Source organism: Buteo buteo, chromosome Z (genome assembly GCF_964188355.1).
Source record: "Buteo buteo chromosome Z, bButBut1.hap1.1, whole genome shotgun sequence".
Lineage (NCBI taxonomy): Eukaryota > Metazoa > Chordata > Aves > Accipitriformes > Accipitridae > Buteo > Buteo buteo.
In genome coordinates this window covers 76,607,659-76,622,456 of record NC_134204.1, presented here as the reverse complement: position 1 = coordinate 76,622,456, position 14,798 = coordinate 76,607,659, and the positions used below count along the sequence as shown (strand labels likewise).

Below are 14,798 nucleotides of genomic sequence, written 5' to 3'. Positions count from 1 at the left end.
TCTCTCTTCCTCCCTATCGGCTTGTGTCTCGGCTGTAGAGGAATTGTCCTGGGAGTTCCAGCAATTCAAAGTGGATATGTCCTCCTCCCCACCTGTACAGGCCCGCATCGCAGCTATTAGGAGTAAGCATTCCTCTGCCCAAGAGAGAGGAGATAGAAAGTACACATTATGGGCTAACCTGTGGTTTTACCTGCGTGACCATGGAGAGGACATGAGGAAGTGGGATGGAGAACCTACCTCAATCCTAGATGCATGGGTATGTGAGTTGTGAGGAAAAGCAATCAAAAGAGGATTCTTCTTGGAAAAATGCCACTCCAGTTTCCCACGAGCAGTCCCCCAGAAAGAGTAGAAGGGCTGATCTCATTTTTGATCCTCTTGAAGGGACTTCTGATTCACGTTTGCAAAAAGTGAGTAACAGATACTCTGAGCAGGATTAGAGGGGCCCTGCCTCCAGCCAGGTGGAGGAAAGGGGCAACCGGGTCTACTGGACGGTGTGGATTCGATGGCCTGGCACATCAGACCCACAGGAATATAAGGCTTTAGTGGACACTGGTGCACAATGCACCCTAATGCCATCAAGTTATAAAGGGGTAGAACCCATCTGTATCTCTGGTGTGACAGGGGGATCCCAAGAGCTAACTGTATTGGAAGCTGAAGTGAGTCTAACTGGGAATGAGTGGCATGAACACCCCATCGTCACTGGCCCAGAGGCCCCGTGCATCCTTGGCATAGACTGCCTCAGGAGAGGGTATTTCAAGGAGCCAAAGAGGTACTGTTGGGCCTTTGGTATAGCTGCACTGGAGATAGAGGAAATTGAACAGCTGTCCACCTCACCCAGCGTCTGTGAGAACCCTTCAGTTGTGGGGTTGCTGAGGGTTGAAGAACAACAGGTGCCAGTTGCTACCACAACGGTGCACCGGCGGCAATATCGCACCAACCTATGGAGTCCTATACGACAAGTCGCAGAAACTGCTGAAGGAGAAGGTGAATCAAGTCAGAAGTGAAGTGCAGAAGTGAAAGCCATCCAGCTAGCGTTAGACATTCCTGAATGAGAGAAGTGGCCAGTGCTCTATCTCTATACTGACTCATGAATGATGGTAAATGCCCTGTGGGGGTGGCTACAGCAATGGAAGAAGAGCAACTGGCAGTGCAGAGGTAAACCCATCTGGGCTGCCACACTGTGGCAAGATATCGCTGTTCAGCTAGAGAAGCTAGTGGTAAAAGTACGTCACGTAGATGCTCATGTACCCGAGTCGGGCCGCTGAAGAGCATCAAAATAATCAACAGGTGGATCAGGCCACCAGGATTCAAGTGTCTCAGGTGGATCTGGACTGGCAACATAAGTGGGCTATTTATGTCTCTGTGAGCCCATGATACCTCAGGTCATCAGGGAAGAGATGCAACATATACATGGGCTCGTGATCAAGGGGTGGACTTGACCATGGACATTGTCACACAGGTTATCCATGAATGTGAAACGTGCTGCAATTAAGCAAGCCAAGTGGCTAAAACCCCTGTCGTATGGAGGGTGATGGCTGAAATATAAATATGGAGAGGCCTGGCAGATTGACTGTATCGCACTCCCACAAACCCGCCAAGGTAAGCAGCATGTGCTTACAATGGTGGAAGCAACCACTGTTTGGCTGGAAACACATCCTGTGCCCCATGCCACGGCCCAGAACACTATCCTGGGCCTTGAAGAACAAGTTTTATGGTGACATGGCACCCCAGAAAGAATCGAGTCGGACAACAGGACTCACTTCTGAAACAACCTCATAGACACCTGGGCCAAAGAGCATGGCATTGAGTGGGTATATCACATCCCCTATCATGCCTCTGGAAAAATCAAATGATACAATGGATTGCTGAAAACTACACTGAGAGCAATGGGGGGTGGAACTTTCAAACATTGGGATACACATTTAGCAAAAGCCACCTGGTTAGTTAATACTAGAGGATCTGCCAATCGGGCTGGCCCCACCCAACCAAGACTTCCACATACTGTAGAAGGAGATAAAGTCCCTGTAGCACGCATGAAGAGTATGTTAGGGAAGGCAGTCTGGGTTAGTCCTGCCTCAAGCAGAGACAAATCCATCCAAGGGATTGCTTTTGCTCGAGGACCTGGCTGCACTTGGTGGGTGATGCAGAAGGATGGGGAAGTTCGATGTGTACCTCAAGGAGATTTGATTTTGGGAGAGAATAGCCAGTGAATGAGGCTGTATGATATTTAACTGCTAAATAACCTGCCAATGTATGTCGTTACTTCTGTAGTGGCTATATGCCATATCAAGGGTATTACAGTAAGAATTACCCAAATGACTGAAGGATGGACTTTGAAACTGAGCCAAGTGCAGCAGTGATGGAACTTGAACTGACACCCAGCGATTTCTTCAAGACCAACATCTTCAGCCTGCAGACCAAGGGCCTGGGTTACACCAAATATACCAGCCGCAAGCTCCAGAGGCAGCATGCAACAATCCAACACCACACACCATCTCTCCTATCCTGAAAGACTGTTACAATCTAGTTGTCTGAATTTCAGTCCAGAAGGATTTTCTTATAAAAGGATGAGTCCTGAGGAGGGAGATCTGTAACGAAGATGGTGTCATACTGTGGGCTTGGAGACCAAATGTACTGACATTTTAATAATAGCTAAAACATAGCAGATGTTTTGGACTGTGGCTGTTGTGCTCCTTAGTGTTCTTCTGTGTCCTTAGAAAGAGGTGTCACAAGATAGCTCTACGACTGTCTGTCTCTTGTTCTTAAGTTGCAATGCTGTCTTTTGCAGATGGTAATGTTCCTCTAGCTCTGTAACATCCACATGTTTTTCAAAGGATCAGAAGTGTGTCTTTGGCTGCTACCACTTCATGGACCAAGCCTTTACACAAAGAGTTGCCACTTGATGCCTCTCTTGCCTCTCTTGATGTCTTGAGCATTCACTGTGAATATAAAACGTGACATCAAATAAAATAAGCATGCAGAAAAGCAGTTCTCTCACTTCTTATAGTGCCCTAATAAAAATGGAACTGCTGTTATTTGAAGTCATAATTCATATTTCATTTAGGCAATTTGTATAGCTGTACTTTCTGAATTGGTTTTGAAGCCAGCATTGTGTAGAGTGGCTAAGTTGATCAGGTGTGTCAGTCTTTGCAATGCTGAGAGTTCTGTCTTGAGCACTCTGAAGCTTTGAAGGGCCTGAACCTGCAGACTACACTCATGGGATTACCATGGATTTCAGCAAAAGCTTTGCCAGAGGCAGAAATGCAGATGCTATCTCTAGCTGTTGGAACAGAGGGCCAAAAAAGTTAGAGTTATGGTCATGTAGAATGGAAAAAAAACCTTTAAAAAATGGCCTAACTAGTCCAGGCTCCTTTGGAGAGAGAAAAAAAAAAAAGAAAAAAAAAAAAGGAAATTAGTATAAAGGTTTTCAGCTTCTTAACTTCTACATTTTTCACACTTATTAGAGGTAACAAATGACTTTCAAAGGAAATGAAATTTCTGTTTCAGTAATGATGCCTTTCAGATGTATGTGATCTTAAGAATTCATAAGAATTATAGTTGCATTTTTTTATTAAAGTGAAAATTATAAAATGAAGCCTGCCCACTCATGTTTTTCTTTTTGAGTGGATCGCACAAGTAAGGCGGTTTATTTATTCTGACCATAAGAAGGCCAGAAAAAAGGTGATTTGTGCCTTGGCTATCTGTCCGAGATGCTTGTTCCTAAATCTGCGCTTGCAAATCGCACAGCATGCAGTGTGTGTGATGTGCCTTCAATGAGTCCATGAAGGGAAGGGAAAGGAACTGGGGGGTATCTGAAATGAAAATCTGTAAATGAGTTGGTTTTATCTTTCGCTGAGCTTGGATACAAATGTTTAATAGTAAAAGGTCAGGAAGGGCTAACATATACGCTGAATTAAAATCTTTTCCCCGTACAATATGTGTAGATTGTGTATGTGCATGCATGTACACACATACACACACACAGCGGTTAACTTTTGAGTACTTGTTTCTTGGGCATTCAGGGAAAGTTAAGATAAGTTACGGTGAATAGAGTGCTTATGGGGTTGCCTTGCTCTTAATACCATGTGCATCTCTAAGAATTTTTTTGGTACTTTTTCAGATGTTCACAGTTATGAAGGGGTCAGTTCATGCATGAAAGGGGCAGTGTGTGATGCAGTTTTCTATGTTGATTGGACAATTGTTAGGGATATTTTGGAGGGAGATAGTCCCTTTACTTACTGCAGTTCTCTTCATCCTGTTTGCAGAGTCCTGCCTTGTACCATTCATCAAGCTTTTTCCAATTTCTCAGTCCTGAGTCCTAGACGTATCCTTGTCACAGAGAGCTTTTTCACAGTATCTGATCTATCCTTTCTGTAACAATTGTCTCTAGCCCCAGCTATAAGCATGTAGGCTGGGTTGGCTGCTGCTCGTTATTCCAATCCTGGAAAATTCCTTCTCTAGAAAACTTCTCCATGTCTGCTTTCTTTGGAGATTGTTAGCATTCAGTGTGTTTAGCATCTGTTGGTGTGGGTAGCAACAATATGGTGTCTTAAGACAGACAAACAGTTTGTCCAATTTCCTTATTTTTTATCCAAGGAAAAGAAAATACAAGTCTGCATTAAAGACTAACTCCTCAGTATTTAAATAAGTCTCCAGTACCACTGTTCGCTACATTATCAGAAATGCATTTATTAAAGTGTTTTTTGATGTATTAAGTGAAATACTGTCCTTGCAAAAGAAGCAGCTGCTGCACATGGGTGGAAAAAGTCCGTTGATATGTAAAAAGGCTGGAGGAGGGAGTGAATCTGACCTGCATGGAAAGGTAATGTGCATTATTGGTAAAGCATTCCAAAACCCAGGCAGTGGGAAATAGCTGTTGTAGCCAAAAGGGAAAATTGGCCTCTGTTTCCCTTTAATGCTGAGTCTGACAGCCTTACTGGTCAGTTGTGAGAGCCTTCCAAAGTAGTGTTAGGCAGTAATGGCTGTCAGCGGATTGTAGGCTTTGCATGTATGGTGTATAGAGGAAAAGATGATCCAGTCCAAATGTGTTGTGAACCTGGAACTCAAATAGGGAAAGAATCAGCCTTTACACCAGTGTACATTCCATCTGATCCTGAGCTTGGAGCTTCTGTGTCATAACCTTTTGTGTGCATGCTCTTTTTCACGTTACCTCTTACTAAATGCAATGTGGACCATCCATCTTTCACTAAAGGTTAATTTTCTGTTTAAGAATGCTTCATTTTTTCTGTGTTGTGAGTTCCCATCCACAAATGGAGTTTAGCTGCACGTCTTGACCTCTGGAGATTTTGAGATAATCATATGGAACTTGGGTATTATGGTAGTGAGGAGTACTTTCAAAGCATCAAGACAGTAATGTGTTAGTTGGTTTTGAGTCATTTCCCAGAAAATGGGTGTTGTACGCCAACACTGAAAATCCTAACCGCTGAAGAGGATGGAGGATACTTGCTAAATATATGCTTCAGAGATTTGAAGGTTTACAGGGAAGAGCAGTTTGGTGAATCAGTCCAAAGAAGGCATAGCAGACTGTCTGCACTGCACTTTAAAACGCTGCAGAAGAGGAAAAGAATACTTCAATAACGCAGAAAAAACCTGAAACAAATCAAAAGCAAAATCTGAATCCAATCTGGAATAAAGAGAGCAGGATCATCCTGCAGGCATCATTTAACTGTAGAACTATAGCAAAGATAATTTCCATGCAACTGAGAGGCTCTGGTTATACTCTTTTTAATCCCTTTGCTTTCACTTTCCCTTCTTCTCCTATGCTTTATCCCTGCTACCAATGACTGATTTCCCCTCTAGCTAGAATTCTCTGCGACCTCAGTTTTTACATCTCCACCTGTACAGTAAGAGATGATACAGAAAGGCAGATGGAATGTTTCTGTCGTGGCAGCATGAGCGATTTCCACACAACAATGAATGCGTTAACTGTCACTCTCCTAATTGGTATTCCCAGCCATGTGTAAATAATTCATGTCAACAGTTATGAGCTTGATAGAAAAGGTGTCACTCACATCTGTGGGCATTGATTTAAAACCCATGGTTCTGTAGGAATAAGAACCCCATCAAACAAATAGGATAATTACAGTCATCAATGAAAAGGATCTGATTGGCCTGAGTTCTTCTAAAGGCCTAATTTGATATGTTAAATTCAGACATCTGGTAATCTGGTAATTTCTTTAATTATCTGGAGAAACACAGGTGGAGTCTGTGTTATGGGAGGTGCTACTTCTTAGATCGAAGCGATGCAACCCAGTGACAATTAAAAGTGTCACTTTTTGGAGGGTTGTTTAGGCTTTTCTTTCTTTGTTTGAAACTGAATTAGTAATCACCCAGTGCATGATGGCAAATACCAGGCTCCAGTCTCAGGAACCTCTTTCAGCTGGGGAGTAGATCATGTGCATTTCTAATCCCAGCCCATCCAATCCTGTCTAGTCTGACACCCTTGATTGATACATTTTTGTTTTGTAAGTATGCTCACTATTGGGTCTCTTGTGTTCTTGTCAGTCTGGTTCAATACATGAATTACTCTGCTCCTGATTGTCTCCCGGTAACATTTTTAGACCAAAGGAAGTAGTAAATCATTAGCTATCTGCCTGCTCCTTCCTGCATGACCGTGCCTACAGCTTTGCTGTTTCTTTGTGAATTCCCTCTGTGGAAAGTTTGGGGCTGAAGGTGAAAACCTGCTGAAATTTTGCAATTCTAGTTAAACTGGAAGCAAGTATGTTACTCAAAATGTGAAAAACTCATAAAAACTTACCATGCTACCCTAAAAGTTATAATACATCTTTGTAAAATAAATTCCATATATACTTGTGAAAGCTACTGTGCAAGAGGAGTTTGCCTGTACACTATGGAACAGGTGCCTTGAAACAGGTTGAGCAGAAGTTCTCTTTGAAATGTTGTTTGCTGTTTAATTTCTGTGTCTGAACATATGTGTGGTGCATGTTAGCAGCAGATGGCATTTGCAGCATCATTCACACTTTTCACAGAAGTGAACAGGCGAAACATACAAAAAAAGCTAATGTTTGGATTTTTTTCTTTCCCCTAAATTGCATGTATGTGTGGGGATTGGTGGGAAGAACTCTAAGTGAATTTGCACATGTGGATGCTCCTGTAGCTACTTGCAGAAGATGACATGTTAGATTGGAGCCGGTTCTATCTGCTTTCTGGTAAAAACTGTTTTCATGGAAGTTCAAAAATACTTCACTGATAAGATGTATCTCGAGCTGAGGTCAGTGGTAGTCAAGTGCTCTTTCAACGGAGAACTAGTCAATTGTGTGTGTAGAAGTCACGTGGTTTTAGTGACTGTTTAGACATACAAGTTGTCTGTGTGTTTGTTTTTTTTTCAGATCAGCAAATAATAACACTGAGTACTGGGACCTGAACTTGCAGAGGCTGATAAGTGAAGGATTAAGGTTGCTCTTCCCAGCACATGGTTAAGGCAGAAGAGCATGACAATACAAGCACTTATAGAATCATAGAATCATTTAGGTTGGAAAAGACCTTCAAGATCATCGAGTCCAACCATCAACCATGCCCACTAAACCATGTCCTGAAGTACCCTGTCCACTCGCTTTTTGAATACTTCCAGGGATGGTGACTCAACCACTTCCCTGGGCAGCCCATTCCAATGTCTGACAACCCTCTCAGTAAAGAAATTTTTCCTAATATCTAACCTAAATCTCGTCCTATCTCCAGCCACCTGACAGAAGAGACCAGCACCCACCTCACTACAACCCCCTTTCAGGTTGCTGTAGAGAGCGATAAGGTCTCCCCTCAGCCTCCTTCTCTCCAGACTGAACAACCCCAGTTCCCTCAGCCGCTCCCCATAAGACTTGTGCTCCAGGCCCCTCACCATCTCAGTTGCCCTTCTCTGGACACGCTCCAGCACCTCAATGTCTTTCCTGTAGTGAGGGGCCCAAAACTGAACACAGCACTCGAGGTGCGGCCTCACCAGTGCCCAGTACAGGGGAACAACCACCTCCCTGTTCCTGCTGGCCACACTATTTCTGATACAGGCCAGGATGCTGTTGGCCTTCTTGGCCACCTGGGCACACTGCTGTGCACTGGCTGTAATTACTGTGAAGATTTTCCCAGACACTCAAGCACAGAGAGAGGCCCTCTTTCCTAGCAGAGTTTTTAAAAGTGGAGTAAAGGCGACTGTGACCCTCACTCCTTGTTTTCCTTCTTAGAATTAGTTTCTTTGGCTTTCTTTGCATGATTTCTCCCCGTCCATTGCTCACTGGCACTGTTGAATCACTTTGTTGCTCACTTTTTGCATTCTCCCATTTGTGTTCTGTTTACCAGCACCTGTCTTTCCTGGCTGCTAATAGCCAGGTGCTATTTGCATATCTCTACCCTTTCCCAGAATTACCTTTCAGTATTTGACTCCTCCAGGATCTTTTTCCACCCTTCTGTTTGGGTCTCCAGGCATATGCATGTCATTTGTAGGACCCTTTACCTTGGGATGGGAAGGAGATGGGAAGGGTAACCTGGAGGTCAGTGGAGCAGCAGTGGCGTCCAGTGGCCTTCTTGGTTAATCACAAGTTGAAATTTCTAGTGCTTAAGGATGTGGAGGTTGAGGGTCTTCACTTCTCCCATCTCATTTGTGAGTCTGAGTGAAAGCTGTTGATCAAAATCAGATGTTGGCGACCTCGATGTCACTGTCTGCTAAGACATCACACTGAGGCACATATAGTGTGTTTCATGTTGGGAGTTCCCAAGGTCTGGAAGTCACTGGCACTGTTAGATTTTACAGGAGAACTAATCTGTCAGGGATCCTGTTTCTCTCTAGGTGTGAGAATAGTTTTTTCAGAGATACCTTTGTGCTGATACTGGATACTGTGTTTAGGCTACTGGGATTAGGGTTAAACCAAGCACTTACTGTACATTTGGTTATCCAAACAAAGATCATGTGATCAGTAAGTAAGGGAGGAAAAGCAGTCTCCTCAGAAAGCCCAGGACTTTGTTGTGGTGTTCACTCCGTGCATGTTACAGCTTTTCATCTTCTTTCACTCCTACCCATTTAGCATGGAAACTTTTGAGAAAAAGTCCGCCAAGTATTCTGTGGATGTATGGTAATTGCATGGTGGCCTTGTCCTTCTGAAAGTTCGGAAAGCATGACAGAAAAATTGATCTAGTTACAGAAAAAATTGCTAGTAGTTCTGCCTTCTTCCTTCCAAGGAGGCCACTGTGTAAGATTTCTTTCCTTGACTGAATACGTGGCATAATCACTTTTTTGTTGTTTGCTGCTTTATTTTGCTATATTTTTTTACTGTGGATTTATAAACTTAGGAATCAAGTGCCTGATTTTCTTGCTGAGCAATCTCAGCCATTACTTGTTTTTTCTTTTTTTTTTCTTGTTAACGCATTTTAATTCAGATCTCATGGATATGCAAACATCTTCCCTTTGGCTGTGCTCTAATGAGTCATATTTGCCGTCTGGTCTTTTAATAAAAATGTACCTGATTTAAAGAATACAACAGCTGAACATACTCTTTTGCTCTGTGTTGGTACCGAAGTCTAAATACTGAGGAGTTTCTAGGCATTACTGTGAAACATAATAATAAGCAGCACTTAAATACAATTAATCACACAGCCAATTGTAAGGAAATTTGTTTTAGAGGACATGCAGATTAATCTCGTTCTGTTGTGTAGAAGAAGCTTTCAATAGCATTTTCATGTTTAACGACAGTTTGGAATGGGAGAATTAAGATTATTTGGGAGATAAACTGGTCTAGTGAGAGGCATCTATGTTTAATATGTGGAGAGGGAGATGCCATTAGAAAACAGTTCTATGACTGTTTTAATAATCAAAAAAAGAAAAGGAAAAATAAAGTGCTGCAAAATACATAAACAGTTACACTTTAGTTCTAAATAATTGCCTATATATAGGAATTTTAGAGACTATCGATGTATTCATTTATTTCAGCAACAGCTTCATGTCAGTGTGCTACAAGGGGGCCCCTGTGAAATGGTAATGAAGTTTACATACGGACGAGGAGTGCTCTGAGCTATGCTTGCTTTTACAGCAGGGCATTACACCAACTATTGTGTGAATATATCTGAAATATCTACCAAAGCTGTCCTATAAATCCCCTTCAGTTTTTCAACAGTTACTAAGGGCTTTTCAGCTTAATTATCTATATGAGCTTGGATTTGTATGACCTTGGTCATGTAGTGAATGTAATAAGAAAATATGGTAGTAGGACAAAGGAATGACTATTTGAAGGCTGGTGAAGGAAAGAAGAAGAGAAAATATGTTCCCTGTCAATCTGAGTTGTGACCAGAAGGAGCTTTGTTCTTAGCTCTGGGAGGATCTTGATTATCTTGTCATGTCAAGGCAACTGCTCTGTGTCTGATGACAGCAGTGAGAGAACTGCCTAAAAAAAGAACGGATGAGTTGATCTTCTTGGCTGTGTTTTTTCTGAGGCATAAGCCAACTTTTAAGAGTGTGTAAATTAACACAGGTATGTTGAGGGATGTATTGCTGGTTGCTACAACTGTACTCCCTACATGCTTAGTTCCATAGGCTTCATTCTTTTAGTCTAGGGTTTGTTCTGGAAAGTGTTTTACTGTGGCTGTGTTACTTAATTTTATTTTCTATAAAACAAAGAAAAAATGTTGACACCTTTTAAAAAGCAACCCAAACAAATAACCAAAACATTCAGCTATGAAAAAGTTCTTTTCCAATCTAACACAGAAGCTTTCCTAAAATGCTTTCATGCAGGCTGTTGTATTCAGAAGAGCATTTTTTCCTAAGGTTGTTGGCTTATTGGTAGCCTCTTTTTCTTACAGACAGCTCTTTTAAATCTCCTTGACTTCTTTATTTGCAGTTTAATGAGACTTCTAATCAATGAGATCCGATGGTCTACAAATTCTTCAAGGTGATTTGTGAGTGGCTCATTGTTTAGAAGACAGACCGTTGCATGTCACAAGATCCAGATGCTGGCACCCAAGATCAAGGAGAGTGTAGAATGATGTCAAAAGTAGTGGAACTGGGGCACTGTTTATTGCTCTTCATTTTTGGTGGTGTAATATTGTCATAAGCACACTTTAATGAAAGACTTTGACCACGAATACAGGAATACCTATGCATGGTACAAATGTAATGTATTATGACCTGGAGGAGCATCCAAAACAGAGCAAAATGTCTTTTCTTATTGGCTGTTTTGCCTGGATTGGTCACCCAGTATGAAAGATTCTAGTCTTTAGTACAGTGTATACTGAAGATCCTTGTGTAAGAAACAATGCTGTTGTATATGTATGTTTTTATATATAAGGACATATCAGCAGTTTGATGGAATTAATGAGCTTGTTCATTTGCTGTCAGGAAGCTGTAATGTAGTTTTAATGTCCTCTTCAAGATCTATAAAGTCATTAGAATTGAAATTGTTCTACATTAAAACGCAGGCCTAGCAAAGTATTTTGTTTTCATTAGTCACGGTAGTTTACATAATGCTGGCTGTGCACAGTCATTGGCTTAGAACATGCTTCTTCAGTTAGCTTCTATTTTAATTTTAGGAGCCAACACAGTTAAGGGAAACTACTAGCTTCCTTCTGCCTACCTTGTTGTATTTTTCCTGTTTGAAAAAAAAAAAAAGGAAAAAATAAAAAATCGCTCCAAACAGATTAAGATTTGCATGAGAAATAATAACTGTTTTCATTCTGTGTCCGTGTTTTTGCTCACAGAGGAGGAATTATTCAGTAATCTGTCCATATTCAATGAAACGTGTGTGAAGTGGCAAAGGAAAACTGGAAGACTGGGAATGAGGGAAACGTATACAGTAAGTGAGGCAGCATTTGAGATTGGGAGTAGCTTGTCCTGGTTAATTCTGGTGAGTCAGCAGTGGAGATTTGCCTTCTGTGTTTTGTTTGTATGGTAATTTGACTCTTTCCCAGTGAACTGCCTAGAAACCTAAAGGTAGGCTGGGTTAGGAAAGAAACAAATCCCTGTCCTCAAGTAAGGTGAAACACTCAAAAGTTGTTGGGGTTCCCATTCCAGTAAATCACCTAAACATCTGCTTGAAACTATAAGAAGCATTTCAGCACAAATTTATGTTCTAGTGAAATTCCATTGCAGAGCTCAAGGTCACCTTGACATAGAAAACGTTGCAAAACTTGGGCTCTGTCCCTATGTGATGCAAACGTGTCAAGTGAACAGTGTATCACTTGCAGATCCTGGATGTAACTTGTTTTAGAAATGCAAGGTATATTGAAATACTGTGCCTTGCTCAAGAGATTAAATCATTTTATATTTGAACATTTTAGAACTGTCTTTCATGGAAATTGAAAGCAACCTTGGTAACTACTTTTTTTTTCCCCCCCATCTATAAACCTAAGAATGAAAGTTAAGATGTAAATTCTCAGAAACAAATAGTTCAGTCAGCGTTATTGAAAGCCAAAACAACATTATAAGAATTCCCATGTTTTGCGAATGACAACATCCCAAGAAAGGTTGTTCTTCTGAGCATGTACAAATAGGGAAAAAAAGGGAATTATTTAGGATCTCCAGGGTGGGCAGGTTAATGTGGAAAATACGTTTCAAGGTTGGGTGATAATTTTGGAAGACAACCTGTCTTTCTCCTCCTGTGTTATAAACCAATGTATTTTTAGTTTGAGTGCTTTTGTTGAGCACTGCCGAGATGGAAAAAACAAGTTCCCAACTACCCTAACAGTTTAAAATGAGTACTTTTCATGTACCCAGTGGTAACTGGTAAGCTGTGGATCTCTGGTGTAATGTGCTCTGTGCACATGTTTTTGCCTGAATTCAGCTATCTGCAACACACTTCAGAATAGTCAAAATTGAGGACTATGTAGGCACAGGGTGCACGCAGTAAAGTTCAGAACACAGTCTGGACTGCCTTGAGCTTAACTAGATAAATTTTGTCTGTCCCTTCATCTTGTACAAACAACAGGTTTCTTTTTCACTGCACTGGGACGATCTTAGGGAAGCTTGTCTTTTACTGTTTGGCATTCAGTCTTACTACTGCTTCTGCAGGGCAAGGGGGAAAAACTAGAAAAAAGAAAGTAGCAAGCATATGTAGTTCCCATCTGTGTGCTGTAAACAAGAAAGAATATTTACTTACATCTTACTATTTGTGTTGGAGGTGTTTGTAGGGTCCATGTTACAGATTCCTTCTATTTGTTGTAGAAATATATGAAAAATACTCATAATTTTAACAGCCAGAAGAAATTAAAGATCTAATATATTAAACCATCTTGTTGCACCAAAACATTTAGTCGCAAGCCTATTTTTTTGATTGAGCTGATATTCCAAAGCAGATGTAATCCTAGGTTCTCAAGGCTTAATTGAACTAGTATTCTGAATTTTGGGAGAGCCACAACCAATTGCACCATTGTTTTTGTTAATCCTTCAATAGTTTCACATACTGGGCCAAAGATGGGATGAGAAGACATTCTCAGAAGATGCAATATTTAACATCACTACAAGTGAAGATAATCCAAAGGTGTGTTTAGATCTCAACTCTGGCAGTAACTACGTGGTGAATATTACTACCATCTCTTCCACAAACATCACTATCTCAGTGACAGTAGCAGTTCAAACAAAGGGTAAGTTGTGTTTTGTATTCTCCGTGCTTGTAGAAGAACTTACTGTGCTGCAGAGTTGACAGTTTTGAGTCTAGCAGACAGAATAACAGGCAGTCTCCTAGACTGTATCATTCTTTACGGTGACTACACACACATAGCCACCATCAGCATCCTCTTTTTCTGCAAGACTTTTTTCTTTCTGCTCACTGTGGCCATTGAATCTATGAGCAAACACAAGAGTGGCAGTAAGTGCCCTTCAGAAAGATTTGGCAAACTTGTTTCTTCAGGATTTTTCTTCTGGCTGAGGCCGGATTGGTGCAGTGGCATTCTTGGCTACATGCCGGAGTTTCAGTCCATGGTACAGTGCTTACTGGTTTCCATTCCTTGCCTTGAAAACTGATTCTCTGCCTGTGGGAGAATTCCCTATGCTGGGCTGTGTGATACTAATCTAAGTGATGTGAGCATTATCGATAATGTTCCTATGTTTAGCAGTGATGAGCAGTGTTCTGGCAGTTTTTCAGTAATTGTAGAGAAGGCATGTTCCACCAGCAGGCTTCTGTAGTATTATGGTCATGGAAACTGTAGGCTTGCCTTCTGACATACAAATTCTGATGAGACAGACCTTGAGAAATAATTGCTTTTGAATCCACAAAAATGCTTTTTCTCACATGCTTTTTCCTAAAGGGCATCAACTGTGACAAATTGTTCTATGATAACTTTATTTCCATCAGAAGGTCTGAACCCCTGGATCTTTCTGTCATTATAACCTTAAGTCTGGACAAGTAAATCCTATCTTGATTTCCTGAGTAGCATGCTTGGGTTTTTCTGAAAGCCATTGTCTCTGGGAAATGTTCATGCTTTAGTTACTGTACGTGTTCATTCAAAAAGAAATTAGATTCTACCTCCTTCTCAGAGGAGAATTAAAATAAAACCCCTTTTTTTTATTTTCAGCTACTGATATTCAATTAAGTTTGAAGGTAAAGTTTTTGTAATAATTTGTTCCCTTTTTTTATTGTCTCTACAGTAAAGGAAGCTTTCAATAATGTATTAATTTTTAATGATACCTGCTTGAAATGGCGGAGAAATTTCAGGGGAACCGGTGTGGAAGACAGATACTCAGTAAGTGACAACCTGTATTTTGAATCTAGAAAACAATTTATATCAATCATCTATGTGAAAAAACCTGTAATTTTTCAAACACTCACTGCTAGCAGTGTTCCTCATTC

At 41.1% G+C, this 14,798-nt stretch overlaps 1 protein-coding gene across 9 annotated transcripts in view; it reads left to right on the top strand.

The window, feature by feature from the left end:
* Positions 1-14,798, top strand: part of SUSD1 (sushi domain containing 1) — a 61,407-nt gene that overhangs the window by 13,421 nt on the left and 33,188 nt on the right. For 7 of the 9 annotated variants that reach the window (XR_012649015.1, XR_012649016.1, XM_075020759.1 and 4 more), the window contains 3 exons: positions 11,713-11,858; positions 13,404-13,593; positions 14,597-14,691. Coding sequence is in view for 7 of the 9 variants with exons in the window: in XM_075020759.1 (XP_074876860.1) it covers positions 11,713-11,858; positions 13,404-13,593; positions 14,597-14,691 (431 nt within the window). In the remaining 2 variants the exon portion in view is untranslated. The remainder of the gene's footprint in view (positions 1-11,712; positions 11,859-13,403; positions 13,594-14,596; positions 14,692-14,798) is intronic. The other 2 variants (XM_075020761.1, XM_075020757.1) reach the window with 1 other exon arrangement.